Below are 26,022 nucleotides of genomic sequence, written 5' to 3' on the forward strand. Positions count from 1 at the left end.
TGGGTTTCCACCACAATCCATGCCCCTGCCAAGAAGAGGCAAATACTTTAATTAAATAAGAGGGTGGATGCCAGGGCAGAGGCAGTGTATGGAGCCATTTACTGTAGTTTAACTGGTCGATTTGAGCTCTACAATGAGACTTTGCAAGAGCAAGTTGAGGTATCACTCCTTTAACTGCTTGGAAAACAGCAAAGCTGAGCCTCAGCAGATGCCATTAATCACATCAGCAATTTCTGATTAATCTCAGTTCTTAATTACTGAGGCCATCAATGGATGTACATGAATAAGGATTCAGAGTAAACAACACAACACTGCATTTGGTCGATTTCACATTCATATACTGTGCAATATTGTATTTATTGGTATTTTTGTGCTTGTATGTATCTAGCTGACATCACAGAAAGAGTAACACATGGTCTCAGAAGAAATCATACAAAGCAAGTTTCCTCTCCCATAACAATAAAATAAAGATTATACAAACCACCGGCAATTAAAGCATTTTTCCTACATTCAAAAATAGCACTTTAAACAATTTTTTAAAACTCTACTGCAATGGTCTTTCAGGTGTCCTGTTCATTTTGTCAGAGGGCATTAGCAAGTATATAAAAAATCCTGGAGCATGTTCAGCAGTCATTTTCCAGCTCTTTAGATAACTCTAATAACTTGCAAAGTACACTGCACTGGGGCTATTGGGACAGTAGGACACTGAATAGATAGATAAGTGCTCAGCTGAAACAAAGACCCACAGCGACTAAAGCCCTCAGGAAATAATCTATTGGGGAAAACAGGAACAAGATTCTCAAGACCGACCTGATTTAACACAAGACAACAACACTGTTCTCAGGACTTCACCAATAACATGATAAATGACTGCAGAAACTGTGTATGTTTCTGTGCTAACACGCATACAGCTACATGACACTATTCATGTGTTCAGCAGGAACCCTTTTCAGGGCATCTTACATAGCTGACACTGACATATTATCCCTCTAAAAATACTAACTGAAGTGATTCAGGCTAACCACTTTGTTCATTGGTACACAATACAATCCCACCAGGAACCTGAACTTGCAACCCTCTGGTTGTGAGCCCAGTTCCTGGACTATTATGTCACAATGCCAGCCACTTCCCACACATGATGCAGCACTGACAGCTGAGAGGCCTGGTGATGAGAAAGTGGACTTGGCAGCAAGACCCAGATCTGCAGGACCTGAAGGGCAGGGGAAGGAGCCGGATCCGGCGTCTACTCGGGCTGATGCCTGGAATTAGCCATGAGGGAGCCCGAGCAGATGCCAGAGGAGCAGGGGGAAGCAAGTGCAGAAGCAGGACATGCGGACGGAGAGACTAGGGATCTGCCAGGACTCAGCATCACCACAACACCTCTCAGTTATCTTTAGACTGAGATAAAAACACAAATAAAAATCATACAGCCTCTGCATCAATTAAATACAGGCTGGGAATAAAATATCTGAAAGTGCTTGTACTATCTCTGAGGTTTGAGTCATTTTACAGGTGCTTGCTATGTGCTTTGCAACTAAGCTATGACATTGCACCCTGCATGTCCAGCAATCAGTAATCGTGTGCTCTACGGGCTGTGCTTTTGCATACAATATTAAATACCACAACAGACATAAAACAGCTCACTCTTGCAAGGAAAGTGCTGCCCGAATAAACATCAAAATCACAATACATTCACAATTGTCCTCATACACTTGTGGTTTCCAAAGAGGACAGGGCTTTGGCTGTAAAGCTGGGTTGCTGTTATCGTGATGGACGTAGGAAGCATTTTTACATGGGTAAACGAGGGTGTTCTGGCTTCAGAGAGATGGGGAGAGGCAGGGACGGAGAGCGTGTGCGAAGGAAGCTGACAGGGCAAGATGTGGGAGTTTATGCTGGTCTTGTGCTCAGTTTCTCCTCGGGGATGCCGTAAACTCGAGGAAGTCTCCGTTCTGAAACACACATGATGAAACTGTGAGAAAAATGTTTCCTTGTTCATGTTTGTCATTAGCCACAATATAATTTCGTTTCATTCTGGTTCATTCCTGGACAGACTTTTGCATTTCAGGACACAGCTGACTATGAGACTGAAAACAATGGGTTATACCGCATGACACGTCTCCAAGTGAGTAATTAATAATCAGTAAGTCTGAACTGTGGGAGAGGGACATGGAAAAATATCTAAATGGGCCTTACAAGGAAAATAGGGAAGTAAACCAAACGCTCAGATGAAGAAAACAGAGTAGAGACCGTGCTCTCATGTGAGAGAACCATGAGGATGCTTTTGTACTGCACTGCCTATAAGCTGTACTACAGAGGTTAATCTTGCTGAAAGCACCAAGGCCATAGGAAAAATACTCATTTATACTTAAGCATTGCTTTTGCAAACAATGGCCTGCATAACATGAAAAAATGTTGCTAAAATATGGTATATTTCACATTGGTCCCTGTTAGAACGGTGTGACTATCCATGCTTTCTGTGATTAATATAAGGCTAGCACAGCCATCAACACTATGGCTATCCCACAACTACGCATCAGCTGCTGGAGAGGACAATGATCTCTTGATAAAACCATGCTGTTAAAAATGTTATAGCGTTATATGGCCATGCTATCTTTTTATTGCTATATAGACTATTGCTATTCTTTGGCTATGAGCCAAACCCCTAAAACCTCCCATAACATTTTCCCCTTCCTGCCCATTTTTGCTGTGACAGACACAACATTGTAAAGTAATTTGCTAACCCTGCTCCCCGCCATCTCATAACCAGACCAACAGCAGACAGGTTATGGGGCCTGAGTTTCACAGCTCTTGCTCAGACGGACACAGAATAGAGAGGACATAAAGGAAGTCTGGCAGATTCCTGTGTGTTGTACACAGGACTGACACTTTTAATTACTGCTCTGAAATCAAGATATTCCATTAATGAGATGAGTGGATTTTCTTTTTTTAAAAAGCCAGCTTTGGAATGGATGAAAATAAAGGGATATATACAATGCAGGGAGTGATGGCCACTTGGGACACACAGAACTTCTCCCTCCTCCAGGTACTTGCACTTAATTAAACCTGTGAGGACCCAGAAGTGGCCACCACTGACAGTGAAGCATGTGTATCATGATGCATTGCATGTGCTGGGTCACTTTGTCAGTTTGGACGGGTTCTCAAACAAATGAACACAGCACAAAATGCAAGTTTTTCTCAACAGCTTCATGAGAAAGCCTGTTCATGCCACTGAGTCTCCCGGACATGGTGCCATTTCTAAATATGTCCCGATTCCCATCAGTTCCCCTGAGCTTTCCAACCACAAACTTGGACCAAACACACAGTGAACACACAGCCAACACTGGGGATTTTACTGGTCACACAGGATGCAAAACAGCCATTTTTAAAATGAGAGGACTGCACGTGTGAGACACACCAATCACAGCACAACAGGCACGACCATGGCAGTGTCCAGTGACCTGGCCTCAGACACTCAGTGCTGTCCTAGGCCTGTGGCTGACATCTTTAAAATGGTGCTGGATTTCAAGGAAAACATCACACCATCATCAAACATTTTACCTCATCATTTTCATCAACAAGTAGCTGAAAGTAAGCACAAGAAAAGTCATTGTAAAATACTGCAGACTTTCTGGAAAACATTTGACATGCATTTGTATAGCAACAGTGAGTAAATAAATGCTATTTAATCATCATTTGTATCGCTGTGCTGAATGAATAATCACCCTTTAAGATGGCGCCTTTCTTCAAAGCTTTACTGGCAAACTTTCCAGCCAAATTTCCATTTGGCTGGAAAGAGTATTACCAGTATTACCAGTAATACAGTAGGGTAATACTGTTTCAGCCAGTAATACTGAATCCATGAATTATTGAGTATAGTGCTTCCCTTCCACTGTGAGTGAGTGTACAAGCACTTTTTCTTAATTTTTCTTAATTTTTATGGTCCCTGTAAAATTGAGATTAAAGTAATGGCACTATATGCATTTGCAAAAATACAAAAATCTTTCATTTCACAATAGATATTGACGATTTCAACCACAAAATATCAGACAGGCAGCAGTATGATTTATACTGTGCATTTTAGGGCCTCTGATTTTTCATGATAGTTGTGGAGAGGGGCTGTCTTTGTTTTCACACACAACAGCGTGAGAGGGTCTCTTTCCAGTGCATGTTTTCTTACCGGAGTCTTGTATTGCCCAGCCTGCTGTAAGAAGTCCACCACCTCCTTGTTTCCAGTAGCCATGGCCTAGCAGCAGACATGAAGAACAAGCACACACTCCTATTAAGCCCAGCATCTTCTGACTAAAACTGACAGCACAACATCAGATGAGCTCTGTAATTCCATTACTATGGGAGCATTTGCTGTGTGTCACCAGCATGTGGCTTCGAGGTGGTTTGAGCTGTTGACACAGGCTCTTGTATAAAGCTCACACCCTTCAGCTGTGTTCTGGATGATGTGAGTTCATTCAGGGGGTTTACAGTACAGTGAAGGCCCCCTGTCATTACTCCCCGCTATTGTAAGCTGTGACATCAACCCTCAAGCACAGCACAGGGAAAACGGATAATGCCAACCCTATTTTTATTTCTGTATGCACACTTCACTTCAGAGCGGGGACAGAAGCCAGAAAGGGGCAAGGGAGGGAGGTCCCACAGACTCACCACTTCCAGGGGGGTCTGTCCGTCATATCCGAGCGTGTCCAGCTCTGCCCCTGCCAGGTGCCAGATCTCCAGCCCCTCCAGGTCTCCATTCCCCGCCAGGCTGTAATGAAACACACGCAGGCCCCAGCCAGACTAGTTACACACGAACCACACGCCTGCTATTACACTTAACATTTAAAGATGAAAGGCTTCAAATATGTTCTCCCACAGTACACTCTTTAGGAGGGCAACTCTCCTTAGAACCACAAGCTTGTTCACCTGCTGACGTTGTTGCTACATTCCTGGAGAGTCATGGGCCTTCCTAACAGGGTAGCGGTCGAGCTACTAACCTTCCGCATGCTGGGAAGCATCCACAGATGCATCATGTCATTCTTGGGCTACATTTCATTTCCCATCAGCCATGGGTTAGAAAGGAAAAATGACCTCAGCGTTTCATTTTGCCTCAGGTGTGAATCATCTTATAGACTGGATGAGTGGTCATTACCTGTGAATGCCACTGAGAATCATCAGTTCATTTTACAAAGTTCCTGTAAGACAGACCTACTGCACCGAATCACCAGAATGTACCACTTTCACCACAGACAGAATTATTTCATTTGTTTTTTATTTTGGACCATGTTAACTGATTAATGCCATGTTGATTTCATTTTTGCCTTAAAGTATTTGCAGCAGTAAGGTTGCTAATTTAATGAGAACAGTTATGCAGCTGTTGATTAAATAGCTGCGGTAAAATTTTGTTAGATGTGTTATGTTAGGCAAGACATGATATTTTAGCTTAGCTATCTGACTTGGTTTACAAAGGTTCCTTGAGCAATACCTGACAGGTCATCCACAGGTGATACAGTTCACGCGTTTGCATGAGTGAGAGGTTTTCATGCGACACCAGCACTTGAGGACAGGATTGCCTTACCCTGGCAAACTTTGGCCAGTTCATCATGTACTGCAAAAGACGCCAGCATTTGGTAACACAGGAAAACAGTATATTTTCCATTCCTTTGTTAAAAAATTTCCTGGATGCCAGCGTGGTCGCAGAGCTATGTAACCAGGTCACATTTTCATGCTTCCAGAAGACCGGGACAGCTGGCTGAACCTGAAAACTCTTCTTGGGAGGTGTGTGCTGTTGTGCGTGTGATGGGGGGGGGGGGGGGTCCTGCCTGAGGGGGTCCCAGGGAGAGACAACGTCACCACTGTCTGCTGCGATGGAACTCCGATTTAACAGCACTGAAAGGGCAAGACTGTGCACTGGTGTGAGCATGCGTGCAGTAAGCGTGTTTTATGAGTGAATGTGTGTTGCATCTTCTGTTTTTTTTGTTACATACACTATATGGACAAAAGTATTTGGCCACACCTGTTTTTCAGGGTTTGGGCTAGGCCCCTTATCTCCAGTGAAGGGCAATCTTAATGCTTCAGCATACCAAGACATTTTGGACAATGCTATGCTTCCAACTTTGTGGCAATACTTTGGGGAAGGCCCTTTTCTATTCCAACATGACTGTGCCCCAGTGCACAAAGCAAGGACTATAAAGACATGGTTTGATGAGTTTGGTGTGGAAGAACTTGACTGGCCCGCACAGAGCCCTGACCTCAACCCCATCCAGCACCTTTGGGATGAAATGGAACAGAGATTGCGAGCCAGGCCTTCTCGTCCAACATCAGTGCCTGACCTCATAAATGCTCTACAGAATGAATCTGCACAAATCCCCACAGAAACATTTCTTGTGGAAAGCCTTCCAAGAAGAGTGGAAGCTGTTATAGCTGTTATAGCTGCAAAAGGGGGACCAACTCCATATTAAAGATGCATCATGTCACCTTGTAGCATACAGGTGATTTAATGTTGCAATGCTGGTGTTGAAGCCTCTGTCATTTCATTTCCCCTTTGTTACCATATGTATTTGAATACAGTGTCATTACAGTCCCTGTTGGTGTAATGGTCAGGCGTCCGAATACTTTTGTCCATATAGTGTACGTTTTATGTGCATGTGCATGTGACACATGTTTACACGTGTTAGATGTGCTTGCATGCATACACGATGCTGCAGTCTCACCTGCAGAGCTCAGAGCCTGCGTGCTCCAGCTCGTCGCGGGAGAAGTGGGCCCCCGTCTTCCTCAGCAGCTTCACCACGTCCTTGTGTCTGGAGGGGCAGATGGACAGGCAGACAGAGGGTTGGATGCAGACATTTTTGATTTCCTCACTGAGTTTTCTCCCCTTAGTGAGAGCTCTCTCATCATAGTGTTTCACCTAAGCCAACTTCAACACCTGTAATCTGGGTTTCATTAATCTAGTTGTCCCTATTCATTTACAATGGGAATAAAGAGCATGATCTCACATCTTGTGATCAAAGATGAAGCTATGTTCTTTTGCTTTGATTTTTAAAACAGCAGAATGCATACAATGCACTAATAATGGGCTTAGAGACTGAATAAAATGAAAAAGTTCACAGGGCTGACAGATTAAAAACAAACCTTAGTAAAGACTCAAGGGTGACTGTGACACTTTGAAAGATTTGACCTAACTTTATTGACTGCTTCAAAGCAGGAATTTTTTCTCACAGGCCCTTGGTTCCAGGTTTGAAAGGCCAGACATTCCAGCCTTGGCTTGATTATGGCATACTTCACTGTGTGATACCATCCACACATCTTAACCAATCACACACCCTTCCAGTCTCCCTTGGACCAATCAGGATCTTCACTCCGAGGCAACACCATGAGTCACTAGGACAGGTGTCCAGAAATAGACCAAACCAACAGCATTACATTCCTTTGAGCTTTATCAGTTCCGGAGGTGAAAAAGCATTGCATAACTCCTAGTAAAGAATTATTGTAAGGGAAGGCCTATATTAATCAGAAACAGAGCAGCAGTTAACACCGCAGTGAAACATATGGGGAAAAAACATTTTTACATTTGCTGAGTAAACTAACTGAAGAAACTACAAGTTCACTTAAATGACCTGTACTAAAAACATAAGGCCTGACTGTCCTTGTCAACTGAGGATAATGGCACAAGTCATGAACAGCAAGCATTAGTCATGCAGGTGCGTTTTAAGGGCCATCATGCCTGTGACACAGGTATGGCCCTCTTGCTTCTCGCTCATAGTGAGGCAAGCAGAGACAAGCCCAGACACCCCCACACTGAAACTCCTACAGCAGAACCCACAGCCTCTGCACAGGTACTTTCTGTTGAGAGCTCCGGGCGATGCTGAAAACAATGGGGACGAGATCAAAAGATACACCCCTATTCAAGTCTTAAGGAGCAGCTCTTCCATGCCAAGGACTGGAGCTACACTGGATTTCCAGCCCAGAATGCATTAGCCACAAGCCCAATGACTCCATGATGAGAGGCTGGTTGTCTAACTCGAGGTTTGCGCGTGTCATTACTGGGAGTACAGGCTTCCAGAAGGGGTCCACCTGACACAGTGCTATTTCTGGTGAGGGTGTTGCTGCCGGTTTGGCACCAGCGGTTTCGTGTTTCCTCCCCCACCCACGCCCACGCCCACGCCCTGCCCTCCATTTCGAAATTCCATTGGTGCCAAACTGCACGGCTGCACTCTAGCCATTTATTGTCCATGTCTGTAGTACACAGTATCGATAACAGTGTCTATCCGCCATCAAACTGAACTGAGGCAGGTAAGTCTGGATTTAGGGGTCCCTCTCACTCCATCTCCCTCCCCCTCCCTCCCTCCCTCACTCAAGTAAACTCCAGTCAAGCACTCACACAACAAAACACGTTGGTTCTGTGAAAGGTGGGCAAACAATTTTAAAAACAATTTTCCCCATTACCTGCGTTACACAAAATCTTGAAAGAGAGCCTTCCAAAACCCAGAACAAACTCTAACGTTAATCCGTATAAATCATCTGTCCCTTTCCAAGCACGCAAGTAACATTTCTGCTACATGTGAGCCAAAGGCGACATGTCAGACATAACACTGCAAGAGCACTTCACCTGTGGCGCACAGAAAAGCAACACCCAAGATCCCAAGACCAGAGTACAGGCTGAGAACTTTTAGCGCTCGGCTAAGTTAAGCAGGGTTTCATCCGGCACTCGTCCCTGTCCTCGGTCACACGCGGCGTCCGTGTTTACCGATGACAGTGCCGTGTTGGGGCATGTCACGCTGGGTGAGACTGAGGACAGTAGTCTCAATGCTGGCAGCCTTGGCACAAAGACAGGGACAATCAGAGTTGTGTGTGGGTGTAATGAATTCTGATGAGGAGGATTTTCTCCATCAACAACCGTCATGAAAACCATAGCCCCAAACACTTCTCCCTCACCAGAATGACATTTGCATTACAAACTCACAAGAGGCCAAATAAGGCTAATTATAGCACAACAAAAATACATCCAATGTTGGCAGTTGACAATTAGCCTAATTAGTTGGGAATTAATGAGGTGGCCTCTGAACTCCATTAGAGTTTCTCTAGTGGGAATCGGGCGTCCCTTCCTGGACACATTGCTAATTTAGCAGCCCGACACCATCCTGTTCTAATGGAGCCGCTTTCTGTTTGTGCAGAACTTCTCCACAGTGGGGGAGAAATCAAGCCCACTGGGACTGGGGAAAAAACTAATGTCTCTCTAATCTCTTAATACTGTACTGTACTGGTGGAGTTGTGTACTTTACAGAGCTGATCGATTCCTGTTATTAGCAATTTCCTTTTGACTTGGCAGGGCTATTGAACCCTGAACCCTGTGGTGCTCTTAGCCCCCCCCGCTACCTGAAGCGGACGGCGTTCCGCAGGGGTGTGTCACCATAGCGATCCTTGGCATAGACGGTGGCCCCTTGGCTCAGCAGGTACTGCACCACGTTGAGGTGACCCTCACAGGCGGCGATGTGCAGCGGGGTGCGCCCATCGTAGTCCTCCATGCTCAGGTTACTGCCCTGGGAAAGGAGGGTCAAAGCCTGTCATGTGTATTACATAAGCTTAGGGATTAGGAGTTAGGGGTTAAGGGTTAGGGGTTAGGGCTGGGGCCGTGGCCGTGGCCAGGGCTAGGGTTAGGGCTAGGGCTAGGGGTAGCGACTGTCCACCAAAACTTGCTCCTCGTCATAACACTGTATTGACAATGTGCAGACATCATTCTGACAAGGTGCACTGAGGAATGGCACACCAAACATACAAACTGTAGAATAAGTTCTGTACATACAGGGCGTACTGTGGAATGAATTCTATACATACAGTAAACATACACACAAAGACACACACATAATGGGAAATATGCTTATACATACATATGTGGAATAGTCAGACAGGTGAGCTGAACTTGCTTTCCTAAACATGTATTACCTCACAGCTATGACTGACAGACATGGACTGAATCACAATACTATAAGGAAATCTCTGACATTTGACATGTTGGGTCGGTGAATGATCACCGACCCAGGATTTGCTTGCAAATGGCTATATTGACTACTAGCAGTTTTGATAGTAATTATGATTGAGGAGATTCAATGACCAATGACTGATTCAATGACTGTCCTCCTCACAGCATTCTAGGAGAATGCTGACATATTTCAAATTAGGAAAAAAGTTAGCATGGAGCTCTGGTTTTTGTCATCTCAATCAATATCTCCCATTTTAGACTGATGTTGAGTCCCAAGGCCCTTGTAACATACAGGTGATTTAATGTTGCAATGCTGGTGTTGAAGCCTCTGTCATTTCATTTCCCCTTTGTTACCATTCCACAGAAAGAAACAAGGCTTTCAGGTTCCTCAGAACTGCCCAACCCCAGAGGCATGCGCGGCATCTTCTAGGATATCTATGTATTTGCAGACTCGCCAAAGCATTTCATGACTGCATGAATATATGCATCCATGCCTCATAACCATTTCTCCTTATGATATACTGCAATCGTGAAGAGATATAGATGAGTCTTACACAGAAGAATGCTGCACTGGAGACCACTCTAACGTGGGCTCGTCGAGAGGCTCAGACAAGGTGAATGAGGTCTTTGAGTGCAACCGGTTCAGATCTGCATCTCAGTGGGGGTGGGGGGGGGGGGCAGAAGGAATGGAACGTGAGACACCCCTTCCCTGACGGAACTGGCCCATGCAGCGGAACCGGTCGGGGCGGCAGGGCTTCGCACCTGCGTGGACACAGCCACACTCCCCTGTGTGTGCGTGAGCAGAGTCGCGGCCCTGTGACCGCTTGCCCTGTGTGGCAGCGCAGGCCTGACCGTGTCTGCATGCGTGTCAGCCAGGTCAGCGGGCGTACCATTTCCCTAATGGCGTCCAGGGCCTCGATGTCCCCGATCTTGGACGCGGCACAGGCCAAGGTAGGGGTCAGGGCGTCGCGGATGGCTTCCAGCTCCTGGAGATTGGAGTAGACAAGAGTTTAAACAAGGAAGACCACCCGGCACAAACACAGCAGGACAGGTGCAGATACAAAAGAACCCAAGCGTTACTCTAGGGCTGGAACATGTGAGGCCAGGCATACTTTAACCCAGTTGCCACAGCCAGGCAAAAATGACAACCCCCAAAATAAGCTGAGATTCAAGGCTGTGTATTCTTTCTTCAGCAGAAGGGTATCCTGCCACTCACCTCTTTGCAGCTGATGTTCAGGGACTTGGCGATGACCTGGATGAAGCGACTATCCCGCAGAGAGAGCTTGGCCCCCTCCAAATCGGCAATCATCTCCCCTCTCAGGTTCTGGCTTAGCATCTGGGACAGGCAGTGGTGGGACATGCAGTCAAATTCCACAATAACCAAAATCAAACCCGAAGCTACTGCTCAAGAAACTTGCCGAAATTATACAAAACACCAAAAAATTTGACACCTATTAGTATGTCTGATTTGGCTCTCAGTCAATGCAAGTGACGGCATATTATTGCCTCTTTGGCTAGACTGTCTACAGACTCCTTGAAGAGGACACACTTCACAGAACCCTATATGTAGATGGAGACCTGGACAGAAATGGCGCTGTTATTGCAGATAGTAAGACCTCTGCAAAATGCAAACTGAACTGAGAAAAAACCTTGAGACAACCAATAAAGCATGGACCCCATACCAGATATCAGCACACCTGGAGACCTCAGATTAACACCAACCAGTGCCCCCAACACAGTGGACCCTTGCAGTACTCGGAGCTCTGCAGTCCCGTTGATTAGTCCTCACATTTCCCTCTCACCTGCCTGATTTCATTATGACTGTAACTGTATTTCCTCACATCACTACCGTCTGGTTACCAGCAAATGAAAATCATGTGTACCTACTTTAGAAAGAGACTAATTGAAGCAGTCACTGAAATCTGAAGGCCTGCTTGTGTGCCAGTGCTGTGTGACACTGTGACGGAGTGCCGTCACTACGGTTGAGTATGTGCTTTGACTGCCATACCAACGAGCCTGGCTCTTTGGCATCGCGGTCAAAGTCGCATGTTTGGTACCCTGTAGACCCGGGTTCAAGGCCAGGTGGGGTGACTGCTCTCGCCCTTTGCTACAAATGGTGTCAGCAGTGGGATGGCTGGCTGCGAGGCCATCGGAGGTGTGCCCAGTGTGTGAGCTGTATGAGGGACCCCCATTACAGAAAGATCATCGATGTGACTGCAGGGATTGACCTAGCCTACATGCAGACACGGTGCAGAGTCAGTAGGGACAGTGTATGATTGGCTGCTGCACTCAGACCTTTCTCTTCTCCTGCACGCTGAGGTCCTTCTTGGCCAGCACATAGGACAGCTTGGACAGTGCAGCCTCCGGGGTCATGTCACAGCCTGCAATCAGTCCTGCATCACTCAGGGCCTGAGGGGTGCACACATACACACACACATGAATACACACATGCACACCACAACATATACATACACGCGTAAATATATACACACGCATAAACACATATACGCACACACGCAATGTATACACACAAATGCACACACACAGACACACATACACACACACAGACTTATATGGCATTGCTGTAAAAATTCCGGTTACATTACCTAGGTAGTCTAATACTCCACCCACCTGACTGCTACGTATTTGCAATGAAAATCTAGTTAGCCGCTTATGATCTTTGAATGTAATTCTGCTCACACAATGGGTGAGACAGGGTTCGTGCTTTTACCGAAAGAACCACCTTACGGAAGAAAAGAAAACCTGTCAACTCTTTCTCAGCATGTTGTAACATGCGGCCACAAGCTGCCAAGATCAAGCTGCCTTCATCTGGTGCATCTTTGTTTAGAAACACATGCTAATCTGTGTGTGTGCAACTGCTCTTTTCACAGTGGATGGAAACTGGCAGGGGTTCAGAGCAAATTCAGACGGTGTGCATGCTAACCTCACCAGCCAGTGAAGCACTCAGACAGCACAGGTTGTTCTCAGTCCAACTTGTACATTTGTCCAAGGTGTAGGAATGAAGTGGGAGGGTCATAGTGTGTGTACAGATTGTACTCTGCTCATGTGACCGGGGTTTCAGGGCAAAGTTCAGACTTCTTGAAGGTACTGTACCTCAGTCACATGACCAGGGTGCAGGAGGTGGTTCAGACTCAGGATATGGCTCTTACCTTGCCTGTGGCATAGGATGTAGTCACAGACCCTCGCAGGCACTGGGTGCAGTTGATCATAATCAGGCCTCTCTCGGTGGCCTTGCGAAACTCCTCCAGGAGGTCGGCGCGGTTGTCCGGGGCATTTCCGCTGCCGTACGTCTCCAGGACAATCCCTTCCATGGGCGGCTGGAGGAAGGCCCTCACCTGCACATGCATCACCACAGCAGCACAACAAACTGGTCACCACCGCACACACGTTACAACAGAACAAACCCTCTCCCCGGCGCGGAAACATCAAAACCCAACAAACCCCACATAAAAGAGCAAAAACCCTCTCAGTACTGTAAACACAAACCATAACAAAACAAACCTGCCACCAAGTCACACGACAGGCGCACGTGCATGCACACACACACACACACACACACACACACAGATATATATCTCTGCCACAAAGAAAAACATCAATGAGAAGAAGTTGGATTTGCTACAAGGTTATGGAGAACTTCAAAAACTCTGACAAGACATTTCTGTGCTGACACCTTTTCTGCCCCATAGAAACAACTGCCCATTCAACAAACAGTGGGAGGGGAAAGTAATCATTTTAGAGTGAAAATGGGGCCTAATAAATCAGATAAGATCGCACGCCTGGTGCGGATCTGATGAAAGCTCCTCTTAGAGGGGGTCTAGGCGAGGGAGAGGACGCCACACAGGGCAGGAAGCTGCGCTACCCAAACTGCTAGGCTCACGTGGGTCTGGCCAATGGGCCCTGAGAGACACATTACAGCGCTAGAGTTTTAATAAAAAACCTGCCACCCACCACAGGCCCATCTGCTGCCTGCTCTCCTGTCTCAGGGTAATTCACCGACGTAATTAAGTCCCCGTCCCGGGCCACGGCTGGCATCTGGAAATGAAGTGCCTGGTGTTTTACGAGGAGGCAGAGCCCGTAAAAGCGCCCGCGACGGATGCCCGCCTGCGCTGGCATGGGTGCCCGCTCTCAAACCTACGATGGCCGAGAACAACACTAAGGCCCATGGTGTGAAATGCGACCCATGGTTCTTAGGGTGGAGAAACTGTGTCACTGCAGGAGTCCCCCCCCAGCGTTGGGGAACGTAGATTCCCCCTGGGAGCCCCTCTGACAGACCATCATTTTTAGTAGTGCCGAGAGACCACCCTGACTGCCTTCTTGTTTCTTCTGTGCCAAGCTATTCAAAGACGTAAGCACAACAAGTCATACGTACACCAAGTACAGCACCTAGTGACAATAAATCATTATTAATTTAAAAATTATTCGTAATTGACCTTCTGTGGGGACATATGCTGAGTGTGCTGAGACAGTGAGTGTGCTGAGACAGTATTTCATAAATTCTACCCGCGATACTCATACTACAGGGGTGTCTTCATTTGGGAAGAACTGAATTGAGGATGTAGTCAATCAGTTGACAGTGTCTCATAGCTGCCTGACTTTTGATACATGCAATATTTCAAAATCCAAACCTGACAGTCCAATTGAAGTACTACACGCTCATGTTTCAATGCTGCTGCTGTTTCAGGATTCAGCCCATGCAGAAAAGCAGTCAATTTACAACAGAGGTATGAGTCAAAGTTTCAGTGAAATCTTGGCACCAGTTAAACCAGAGAGAGATCCTGATAACCCAAACGCAGTCTGTGAGCAATTATAAGCTCTGTCGAAAACCAAAAAGGGTGCAAAAAGAACCCATAAAAGACATGCCTGATGTACAATGTAAAATAAGGCTACTAAGTAGGTGAAAAAAAACACCCATTACCCAACCCTGCTGAAGCGGTGCCAGTTTATGGTAGTAAAACTACCTTTCCTGTTTAAATGGATGGCAGAGTAAGTGTTTAAATTTCTATGCCATTTCTCTCGCCTTTTGTTGATGATTAGACATGCCCCATAACTCAATCTCATTTTTCACAGCATAAGTGCTGCTGGCAAGCTCAGAACCCGCTCAGACATTGCAGTGATCTTGTGAAGCCCGGGCAAGGCATAAAAAGGGACACATCTCTGCCCAAAGGTTCAGCATCTATACAACACCGTGATGTAACATAAGGGGAAAAACTGAGTTTACTGCAATCACGGCCATGTTTACATCGCCCTCCGTAGTGCTGGAAATCTCACCGTTTCATCACTGGATACGTTCTTTAAAATGCGTGATAGTGTTACAGCAATGTCATATAGTGATTTCAGCCAGCGGCAAAGCCATTGGGGGTGACATTCTTCAGGTGTTTCTTAATAGCATTTTTTAATTCCCGCTGATCGTTGATTAAATAATTGCTGGCAGCCAAGTCTGATCAAACGCATGGGTACAAACAGAGATTGCAGAGGTGTCTCTCATTAGCATTCTGATTCCATTTGGCCCGCTGAGAACCAACAGGCCAGGGAGAGGTTCCAGATTCAGAATGGGGACATTAGAGAATGTTGGCTGTGTTACTGACTCAGCCACCTGAGAGCTGATAGCGAGAGAGGAGAGGGCACGGGGCACGATGACCTCATGGCAAACACGAGGATGACTCAGACAGGTGTGTGAGAGCACACTGACATCATGATGGGCTAACTAAGGATGGACAAAACTATGACAGAGGGGTATTTTGTTCAAGCTGAATTTGTAATAGTACTGCACCCAGAAGTGGAAAGGACAGTGATATTCTGAGGGGCAGCATACAAGGTACATGATTTCTGAGTAGCACATTGGTATGACACACTTTACATGAAAATGGGCACCATCGAAACAAAACTGACAACAAGGGTTCTGGGAGTGAGTGACCCATCAGCTGAATTGATAATCGCTGTGACGGAGGTCATAGGTTAACCAGTTGTATTTCTTTCTCTGTAGGGTCCCTGGTTTGTTCTTGCATGGGCAACAGGCGCCATATTTTGCGCATGGTGCTTACGGTCTCAGCTGTGATGCCAGGAAACAATCGCAGGAGCCCCACGTTGCGGTTCATCTGGGTGTGGACCAGAAACTTGGCTGTAGTGTTGGCCCTCCACACCGTGTCCCAGTTTACTGCCAGAGAGAAGGAGAGGACGTGTCAAACTGCAGCTAATACTATTTACATTGAATATAAAATTCAGAGATGTCCCCTGTGTCGCTTCCATAGACAGCACGGTTAAAACCAAACCAAATCAAATTTAAAATGCATTCAGCTGGCAGATGCTGAGAGATAAACACCTGAAGATTTATCAGTGCCCAGCAGAAGACAGATGGAGATATTACCGGAATGTTCTGGTGTCCCTGTTATAAAGGCTCTGCATGGCTAAATAATAGCTCTCAGATTCCTATCGCTCTGAATGCCATCTGCATTTGTTTTCATGTTTCCTATGATAATTTGCCCCTGCGTGGCAGGAGAGGCGGCAACGGGCGCAAAGGAAGTTTGCTTTGGTTTTACTGCTCTTTAATGCTCGCCATTTCAGGCAGCGATATCCCCCATCTGTCAACACCTCCCCATCACTCTCCCCCTGTCACCCACTGGCTATTAATCAGCAATTACAGCCCTGAAATAGCAATGCAAACGCTGCATGTTTCCCACCAAAAGGGTCCAATGTTGGCGGCTGAAATTTCATCTTCCACAAAGCCTACTGCTCGCATTAGCACCTGCTTTGTATTAAGACAGCATTCATTATACCATTTTGTGTGTATGCAGCTGCCGTGTATCTCAGGGCAGGTAAACAGTAAGGAATGCAGAGGGTGAACAGATGGGGTGGGGCCCGCTACCGTGAGGATTGCAGAAGTTGCAAGGTCGTGTCTGGTGTTCCTAGCATTGCACAGCCCCAAACAGCAGAGGACAGACCCTGCTTTTGCTCACAGCTGAGATTCTGCTATATATTTCATGGAAGCCGAGGTTTGCTTTAATAGAGTGAAATGGAGCTGCTGAAGTCATCTCCTCTCTGCTGGGCCGTGAGGGTATTGCTCTGTTTTTCCAAGCAGGCCCAATCCTTGTAAGACATCTCACTTGGTCACCTGGGCGTGAAAATGATTCCTACAAAGCGGGGCCCTGTTTTGCAATCATATTAGAACATCGGAGGGGAAATAATGAAGACGAGAGCGCTGGAAACAGCACGCCCCCCCCCCGCTCCCCAATTCTGAAATGAACAGAATGAACAGATTCTGTAGTGAGGTCCCTGAATGGTTCTGAACAATACTCCATCCACACAGCAACACAATTCATACAATAGCAGGCAAGCAAACAGACGCCTTAATTACTTTTGATATCCACTTCAGCATTGGCAAGTGGGGGGAGGTTTGGGGAAGAGAAGGCATTGAAGCTCCCAGAATCCACCTTGGTCACACGGTTCCCTCTGTACAGCTTGTGATGGAAGTAGAGACAGACCTGACAGACAGACAGACAGACAGAAACAATGACGTATAGACATGTTGGTCAAACAAGTAACACTCCCTGTTTCCCAGGATGCAAGGCTGAAGTTTCTGCCACCTCCCAGAGCAACGTCAGTCCTGGCTTTACTGCATTACTGCAATCAAAGAAAATTTCAGGGGAAAGTGTTGCCATCAATATAGTTCAATAAAACCCAATATCACCACGTTTTCTCATTTCTTTCTCTCACAGATATCTGTTTGTCCTCTTCAATTACATTTTGTAGATATGAAACTGACCAATAACCAGAGGAGCTCTGGGAAACTTATCTGTCTGATTCGGTGAGACTGCCACCCCCTGGTATTTCTCTGTTTGGCATTCGGTGTCAGAGTGTCTGCATTGCGACACGCTCTCCACGCTTACCAAACGGTCTTGTTAGACCAGTGGTTTAGGGAGGTTTTGCAGCTCATTGTCTGCGCGGAGGCAGCGTCATGCAGCGTGGAATCGGGCACGCTGAAATGGGCTAGTATCAGCAGGAAGGGCCCCGCGGAGCCCCAGAGGCCAACACTGCCTGGTTTCATACACCCATGTAGTCAACACGGAAGTCTTGCGATACTGACTAGCCTATCTCTGACACACGCTTAACGCCCATAGTCATAGCTTGTACATTAGCAGAAGCCATGGCAGTTGAGCAACGACTGTGTAGCTACAAACACAACCGTGGCTGAGGTGTCCGTTTTCACTAAAAATAGGCAAATGTGTAATTCGGCAGGAAGGACAGAAGCCTCGCCATGGTCTTTTGCTAACAGGCAGTGCAGGCGCAGAACTCACCTCTGGGATTACAAACTGGCCGGCAATCAACAGCGCCCCCAGGAGGTTGTCTCTTCCATCGTTCCTCATCTCATAGATGGGCACCTGGGAGAGAGAGCTCTCTGAGAAATGTTGTGTTTTCACACTTTAGGAATGTTTAGCCTGCGTATTTTTTTTTCACTGAAGAAAGCATTTCTCACTGCATAGCAGTGAGGCTAACATTAGCACTGCACACATCATTGGTTGGTTTCTCAGGAGCCTGCCCGTTCCCGCTCAGGGAGCACGAGCAGGGGCGGCAGTGGCATTACCTGGGAGCCCGTCAGGATTATCGGCTTGCCCAGGTGCTCGCACATGAAGGAAAGGGCGGAGGCCGTGTAGGCCATGGTGTCTGTGCCATGCAGGATGACAAAGCCGTCATACTTCTCGTAGTGTTTCTGGGGTTAAAACATCACGGTTTGGAGACAAAATACTTCATGGCCACAGATGAAGTAAACAAGTTGCACCGTAACTTTTTCAACTTTTAGGAGGTTATTCCACTACAGTGGCTCTCCATTACCTATTTGTTATGGGGGTCACACTACATTTAACTCAAAACTCATGTTAAGGCCCCACTGAATTACATTCAGGTACAGAACGCTAACATTTAGAAAAAAAAGAAGGCAATTCTTTAGGAGGCCTATTATTGAGAATGGAATCACTGAGGTAGAAAAAATCAGACTATTAAGGTGTAATTCTGCAAACAGAAGCAGCAGAGCTGGGGTTTCAGTGATCCGCACGGCAACAGCCTGCCTTTCGGTGCAGAGGCACTGTCTGAATGAGGGCTACAGGCCACACCAGCCAGTACCTCGATGTCCTTTCCGATCGCGGCCCAGTCGTCAGTGGTCATGTTGCAGGAGTCGAGGAGAGGCGAGTACTCCAGGACCGTGTACACAATCCTCTTGTTCTGCCTCGAGAGCCTGGGGAGAGCAGGGGGAGGACGGGAGGCAAGCAATACAGACACAAAGATTCACCGTGAGCAACTGCACTTCCTCACCTCACCCCCCTGTAAACAAGCGTGCAAAAAAGATCAGTGCATCTTAACCAGCGCAGGCTGTTTACCAACAGAACAAATCAATTATGCGCAAACAAAACGGAAATTAAAATATGAAAGCCAAAAAGATCCACATTAAGTGATAGCTTTTGTGTTGTTTATTTTGCAAACACAGTATGAGTTGGACCGAGTTCAGCTTCGAACGAGCTGAAAAACAGGGAATGCGGCAAGGGCTCCCTTCCGAGAGTTCGAAGCGAGACAAAGTCGATTTCAGGCCTTCTGTTTCGGGAAGGGAGCTAGGAGTCCTTTTCAAATCGCGGGGGGGGGGGGTCCTAAGGTGTGGTGGAGGCAGGGTGGGATTAGACCCCTTTTGAGTGAAAAAGAGCTCTGAAAGATTCAGCCGATTCTTCTTCACAGTTTGGGGTGGAGTGGGGGGTTGCCTGTGCTGGGGGGTTAGCAGAGACCTCTGTGTCCCAAACAAACAAGGGCGGCTCATCTCTTAGCAAGACCCCATGTCCCAATTAAATGGGTGCAGCTCATCCTGGCCCCACATGCATATTTATGTATTCTCTAAGTGGTGTTAAATTCGATGTCCCGTGTTCTGCCCGCTACAGAGCTAATCACGGAGCGAGCGGTTAAGCAGCTGTGAAAAGATTTTCTTTTTTAATCTCTCTTTTAAAAGATGGGACGGGGAAACCCCATTAGCATACAGCAGCACGCAAATAAGGGGAAGGGGGAAGGCAGCCTTTTTTGGGGGGGGGGGGGGGGGGGGGGTTCAATGGAACAGCGGGGGGGAAGAGAGATTCCCCATATTCACCCCCACCCACCCGGCCGGCCGAGCCCACTGATACCGCGCTAATTAGCTCCGACTCACGAGACAACCCTTCAACATATGTTGTTGATAATCTTAGAGCAAAGAGTGCCACAGAAAATCTCATTCAAATCGCCAATTATTTATTTAGCTCGCAGTGTAGCCCGCAGAGTGGCAGGGAGGTGTGTATTTGCATACCCAAGCTGTGGGTGCTGCCTAGCGGGTTGTTGGTGGAGGGGTGCATGATGGGCAGGGGGGGGGGATTCTCCCCTAACGACATATTGACGGCAGATCCTCCGCATAGAATTTCCCTGATGGCTACTTCGATAAATCAATATAGCTCCACACTCCGGGGTACCTCAATGTAGCTGAGAAATTCTAATTCCTTACTATTGTAACGACTGCAAGTAAAGACTGCAAGTGGAAACTTCAGTCGGCATTAGTTTGCCAAGCAAAGCATTTCATTTACTGTGTTCCTGTGTTCCTCACTTCATAACAGAGGAAGGGTTGTTCACACATACATGCACAAACATGTTTAGCTTCTCCACATTCCTCTGAAAACAGTGATTAGGGTATGAGTGAGAACACATTTGCACTGACAGGCACAGGTGAGTCAATGTTACTGTTAAGAAAAATGGACAGTGGATTAGTCAGAGGTTCACTCAGTTTCAGTTGAAGCACAGCAGGAAAACATTCAAAACTACCTAGAACTTTATTTAAAGTAATGGAGCCAAAGATCATCAGAGAAAACAGCTACTTTACAGTCTCAGAACGAGGGAAGGTTTTTACATAAGGCAAATTAAATTGGGAAGATTTGTGTGGTATCCTCACAGCACTGCTGTCGATTGAGAACTGGAAAACTGAATGAGGTGCATGACACAGACACTCCCAGTGTTACTACGGTGACATCAGGGGTGATGTGGCCTATCTCTCCCCATGTAAGGGTGGGTGACATATGGCCTCCCTTCAGCAGGCACAGCCATGAGTGAGGCGGGCATGGAGGCGCCAAAGGAGGCACCAAAGGAGGCAACGAGTTCTTGTAATAACCTCCCCCCATACACACACACACACAAGGACACATATCACTTCCCACAGGACCTAGCCTTTCTTAATTAGGGTGCAGGTCGCGGGTGTCCTTATCTGTCACCCCCACACAGTATCTGCGCTTTTGGGGCCTTGTGTTTTGGGGCAAAGGCTGTGCCCCGGGCCCCTGCTCTGCCTGCTCAGATTAACAAAGGGGAAGGGGGGCGGCATAGGGTGCTCCCGCTGCCCCTGACACGGCACACTGGGACAGGGCGGGCGGCAGGATCAGACCTCAGGAGGCCCGGGCCTGGCCCCCACTCCATCTGGAGGGGAAATATCGGGCGCCCCCTCGACCCGCCTCGGCCCGTTCACGGCAGGGGCTCCCACCGCTCCTCACACACGCAGACCGCGGGGATCAACGCGCTCAGGTCAGATTAGCGTCCTCTCCGCCGGCTTAAAACTAACAGCCGCTCCGAGGCTTCTTATCTTCCTGCGGGTTCCAGCTTCCCACCGCACGGCTTTCATGGTACAGAGATGTTGTGAGAAGGTCTGTGTTCCCTCCCACGCTGAGCACAGGAACCAATAGGATTAGGTTCCTTTCTACTCAAGAGCATCCGACATAAAGAGTAACAGCCTGGGACACTCGTCACGGTTATAACTAATACTGAAAGGGGTCACTTCAAGTGCTTGTATTTCAGCTTGTGTCACCATATCCATGCAAGGACACATCACAGTCACTGCTCAGCACCTCTGAACAGCAGGAAGGCTAGTAAAAGTCCATGAGCAAGCCACACTCAAACCGCAAGGGGCACACAAGATGCTACCAGTACAACAGGACCCTTTTGAAAGCTCATCAGCGTGGTGTGTCGGCATCCTGTCAAAAACAACACAGACAGTCCAGATTGAAAAGCTCCTCTGCGTTCAAGGGGAAAAGAGGACTCACAGCTTGGGTTTCCATCAGACAGACACCTTCAGTCCCTATTTCTCCAATCACACTCCCATATATGTTTCACTGTACGTGGCCCTGTACAATGTGACACGACCGGCAAAACTGTGTGCATGTCATGTGAGAGAAGAAGCAGCCCTCAGGAAACCATATCAGCACTTCCCTACTGGTCTAATCCTGAGAGGATTTCTACAAAAGGAGGGATGCCGAACAACTGAGAGAAAGAGTTTGTGCTCGGTTTGGAATGATCAGTGTGAAAGTGGCATCTTGCAGTCTCAGTAGATTGTATTCACCATGCATGCTGGAATTAACACCCTTTGTCAGAGAAGATGTTAAACGATATCTAGCTGTGAGTAAAATGGAGACTATTTCTAATGTTTCAGGACAAAAACATTTGTGATAAAAAAAAACGCACGTGATGAAAAGAGAAGCAACACTTTACACTGAAAACCGCTCTAAGGCATTCATTTGTAAATGTTTCACAAAACTGTACTTCTAAAATTTCCCTGAAATGTTTATGTGTTGTTAAAACAAAACTAGCAGAGTTGATGTTTTCCCTTTCACAGAAACAAGCCTGGCATCATGCATGGCATCTGTCCAGGGAGTCTTGGGGATTTCTTTTAAAAGGGTAATAACAAGCAGTGAAAACACAAAGTGTCTCAGATTGGATGGCTTTTCTAATGAACATGAAATTTGAATTTTTTTTTCAATATCTGGATACATGAGGAGGTTATATCTGAATGCAGCATTTTCTCTTGGAAATAATAACTAACATTAAGGTCAGAGAGTCTTCTTCAGGGGGTCCATCATTTTCAGCAAAACAGCCTCTAAAAATCATGTAGTAAATGATATCATTATTGATATTAGGGTGCACGTTATATTATTGACTGTGGCATCCATCGTTAATGATATTAGGGCATGTGTTGGGATATTAGCTGCCTGATTGATAGGTTCGTGTTACATGATAAAATCTTATGAACCATATTCACATAAAAGCATGACCCATGGACCACATGGGTGATATCTCCCACCAATAGACAGGTGACTTACGGAAGAACTAGGGTGTTCTCCTGGGGGCCATAGTAGTCATACAGACGGGTCTGCTGGGCATACTGCTCATCGTGAAGGATGGGCAGTTTGCGGAGGGCCTTCACGAAGGCATTGGGCTCTGGAGACAGCACTGTGTGTGTGGCACAAAAAGAACAGGGTAATTATTTGTGGGTTAATTGATCCTGGATCAGTGCTCAGAGCAATTATTTGTAAGGAGCAGGGGTGTACCTCCACATGAATTCAGGATACATGCTATCGACATGAAAAAGATATCAGCACAACACAGACAAACAACACAGAAAAATCTTCACAAAGCTCTCAGACAGAATTTTCTGCATTTGACTCGGAAGTTACATTATTACAGCTTAGTTTTCATAGTTTGTAACTTAACAGGTGCCAAACACACGGGACTTTGTTCATCTCCTAGTTGCCAAGTTTTACTTGGGGTTCTACCATCACCTAGTGGTATACTTTAGAATAACACGTTAATCATAACATTTATAAATGACCCACCGTCAATATGAAGGCCCCCTATCTAAGAATTCACTGGACCTCATTCATTATTGGTTTATACGCTTCAAGGGAAGTATCTGGTTAAATTAGAAATAATAGTTCACAAAAAGTTCACAAAATACCTCAAATATTCATTATACATAATCCAAATTTTACATGAGACATGTATTGAAGCCTCTCCCTACCCATTTACATTACATTTACATTTACTCATTTGGCAGACACTTTTATCCAAAGCGACTTACAAGTGAGGCAGAGTACAACACAAGCAAAAAGCCACATATCTCAAGGAGTATCCCACAAACAAGTCTAAAGGAAATAAACCAGCTATTTCCTCATGCAGAAAACAGATGGCCTTTCCATTGATCCAAATAAACTTGACCACTGTTTTATATGTTTAAAAAAAAGCTGACGTTACAGTGAAATTATTATATTTTTAACTCTGCAACACGTGGCTGGAGCCCCCGATGTGCTAAAATGGGAAAGAGGAGGCTGGATAGTTTAGTGAAATTTAAGCTGTCCGGGTGAGCCCGCTGACCAAAAGTTATGGAATCTAAATTTAGGGCTTTGAATATGTGGTCCACATGACACAATATGATTTGTGACACAAAATGAATACGAAAGATAAATCTTTATGCTCCTATGCACAGTATTTGCCCAAAGTGAACACTGACATATAACATCTAATAAGACTTGGTATTGACATACAACATCCAGTCAGATTTGGCATTTTTGAACAGTGCATTTTCATGAGTTTCCTTCGTGAGACTAAACCTCAGAAATCTTACTTGAATATTACAGTGTGGAACAACATCCAGGTCACAGTTTATTTTCCCCTGACTTCTCCCACATGCTTAGACTTAACCTCAGAAAGCGTGTGCACCACACAAGAAAGAATAAATAGACAGGAACCAATAATGTATGGTAATCTAGGACGTGCAGTCTTCATTGAGGTAGGCCTGTAGAGATTACACACTATCTGCTGTCTACCTGGAAGTAAGGGACAGATCCGTGAGAGAGCCTAACTCACAATGACTCTGCCTCAAAGCATGCTGGGATGGTTGAGGACAAAAAGGTCAGCATAGTTGTGCCTCAATCACTGGCCTTGAGATTTTTTTTTCCAGACAAGTATTCACAGTATGTCTCTTTGGCAATCTATAAAGTATTCACAATAAACAAAATGAATAAACAAAATGAGTAAACAGGATGAGAAGCAGATCTTTAATTAACAGCCAGGTGACGTCTTACCCAATGGTCACTCATTAGACAGAAAGCACTGAGAGACAGAATTTGGATTTTATTTGTCCTTTAAGCTCTCCCTATCACCACTTTTGCACTTTGCCCTCAAGTTTGTATCCAAATAAATTAATGTGCAGCACAGTAGAACAAAGTTCAGGATTTCTTCTTTGCAATTTGCACATCACCCATACTTGTACAGCAGCCGGTCGCACTAATAAGGGGAGGCTCCATTTCATTTCCATTTTCATTCCCTTTGCACACTAATTTCATAATTGTTTAATCGTTTTTAAATAAATGATTATAATTACCTAGTATATGTATGTGCGCTGTGAACAAATTCAAACAAACTAAATGTTTTTAGAACAAATTTCCAAATTGATTCTGTAACTATAGATCGGACAAATGTTTTAGAAATACAGCACTGATAATGCAGAAGCAATGAGCTACAGTATCCATGGCATATTTTGAAAGGCTGGAACAGGCTGGAAGACTGGCTCAGAGTGCCTTCCTCGGATTCTACATGCACAATTAATTTCAGTCACAGAAATGAAAAGAAATGCAAATTACTACGATTCGTGTACAAATTCTGTTAAATAGCAACACAGAAACAAAAGAAAGGAAACTCGTATCCAATGTGTAACGACAACGGTGTATTTGTATCACAGAATGTAATGAGTTTTATACTGATGTAGCTCACAGAGCCACATGCGAATTGCAACTTTCAACTGAACCCACTACAGAACAATGTTGACAGTTCTGTTTACCGTTATTATGGTACATCATTCCGATAGTTCCTCCGGTGTTGATGACCAAGACTCGCGCCTCAGCACTGGGGCTCACCTCCAGTGACTCGAGACTCGTGCTGCTGGACAGCCTCCTCCGTCGGCCTTGCTGTGCAACATTGGATCGATAAAGAGACGTTTGAGACTGAAAAACATCGGACTGATCCAACTGATTCAGGCGCGAATGAGACAGAGCCCTGCCGAGAGAAGTTGTACTGGTAGCGGGCGAGGGACCCGCGCTTGACCGCTTCCCATCCGCCATGATACGCACTGTGTCAAAAACAACGTAGACTCTTCTTAAAGAGACAGAACACCAGTGCCTCGTACTGGCAATATCCGCCTCTACATTCCAAGTTAACATCTACCT

The 26,022-nt window shown here is 46.0% G+C and overlaps 1 protein-coding gene across 4 annotated transcripts; it reads right to left on the reverse strand.

Annotated features, from left to right (window-relative positions):
* Positions 1-296: 296 nt before the first annotated feature.
* aspg (asparaginase homolog (S. cerevisiae)) lies at positions 297-25,934 on the reverse strand. Of its 4 annotated transcripts, XM_036542751.1 has the most exons (18): positions 25,638-25,934; positions 23,122-23,251; positions 21,964-21,999; positions 19,106-19,217; positions 18,570-18,695; positions 18,283-18,366; positions 17,343-17,469; positions 16,033-16,145; positions 13,138-13,323; positions 12,263-12,376; positions 11,184-11,303; positions 10,858-10,953; positions 9,364-9,527; positions 6,702-6,788; positions 4,657-4,756; positions 4,178-4,243; positions 3,559-3,582; positions 297-1,949 (listed from the first exon to the last, which is right to left on the reverse strand). In XM_036542751.1, exons 1-18 carry the CDS (start codon positions 25,915-25,917, stop codon positions 1,905-1,907), a joined length of 2,010 nt encoding a protein of 669 aa, XP_036398644.1. In that variant the 5' UTR covers positions 25,918-25,934; the 3' UTR covers positions 297-1,904. The 4 variants fall into 4 exon arrangements, with proteins under 4 accessions (XP_036398644.1, XP_036398647.1, XP_036398646.1 ...); XM_036542754.1 differs by lacking the exon at positions 21,964-21,999; XM_036542753.1 differs by lacking the exon at positions 3,559-3,582.
* Positions 25,935-26,022: the final 88 nt, after the last annotated feature.

This window comes from Megalops cyprinoides, chromosome 12 (assembly GCF_013368585.1).
Source record: "Megalops cyprinoides isolate fMegCyp1 chromosome 12, fMegCyp1.pri, whole genome shotgun sequence".
In the NCBI taxonomy this organism is placed as follows: Eukaryota; Metazoa; Chordata; class Actinopteri; order Elopiformes; family Megalopidae; genus Megalops; species Megalops cyprinoides.

What these genes read in the sequence shown, in the direction of transcription:
- aspg (XM_036542751.1), bottom strand. Translation starts at nt 25,917, where the DNA reads ATGGCGGATGGGAAGCGGTCAAGCGCGGGTCCCTCGCCCGCTACCAGT. An exon ending in GCCAGTTTGTAATCCCAGAG is followed by an intron (nt 17,470 to 18,282) that starts GTGAGTTCTGCG and finishes TCTGTCTGTCAG; the next exon opens with GTCTGTCTCTACTTCCATCA. An exon ending in CATCCTATGCCACAGGCAAG is followed by an intron (nt 12,377 to 13,137) that starts GTAAGAGCCATA and finishes TGCACCCCTCAG; the next exon opens with GCCCTGAGTGATGCAGGACT.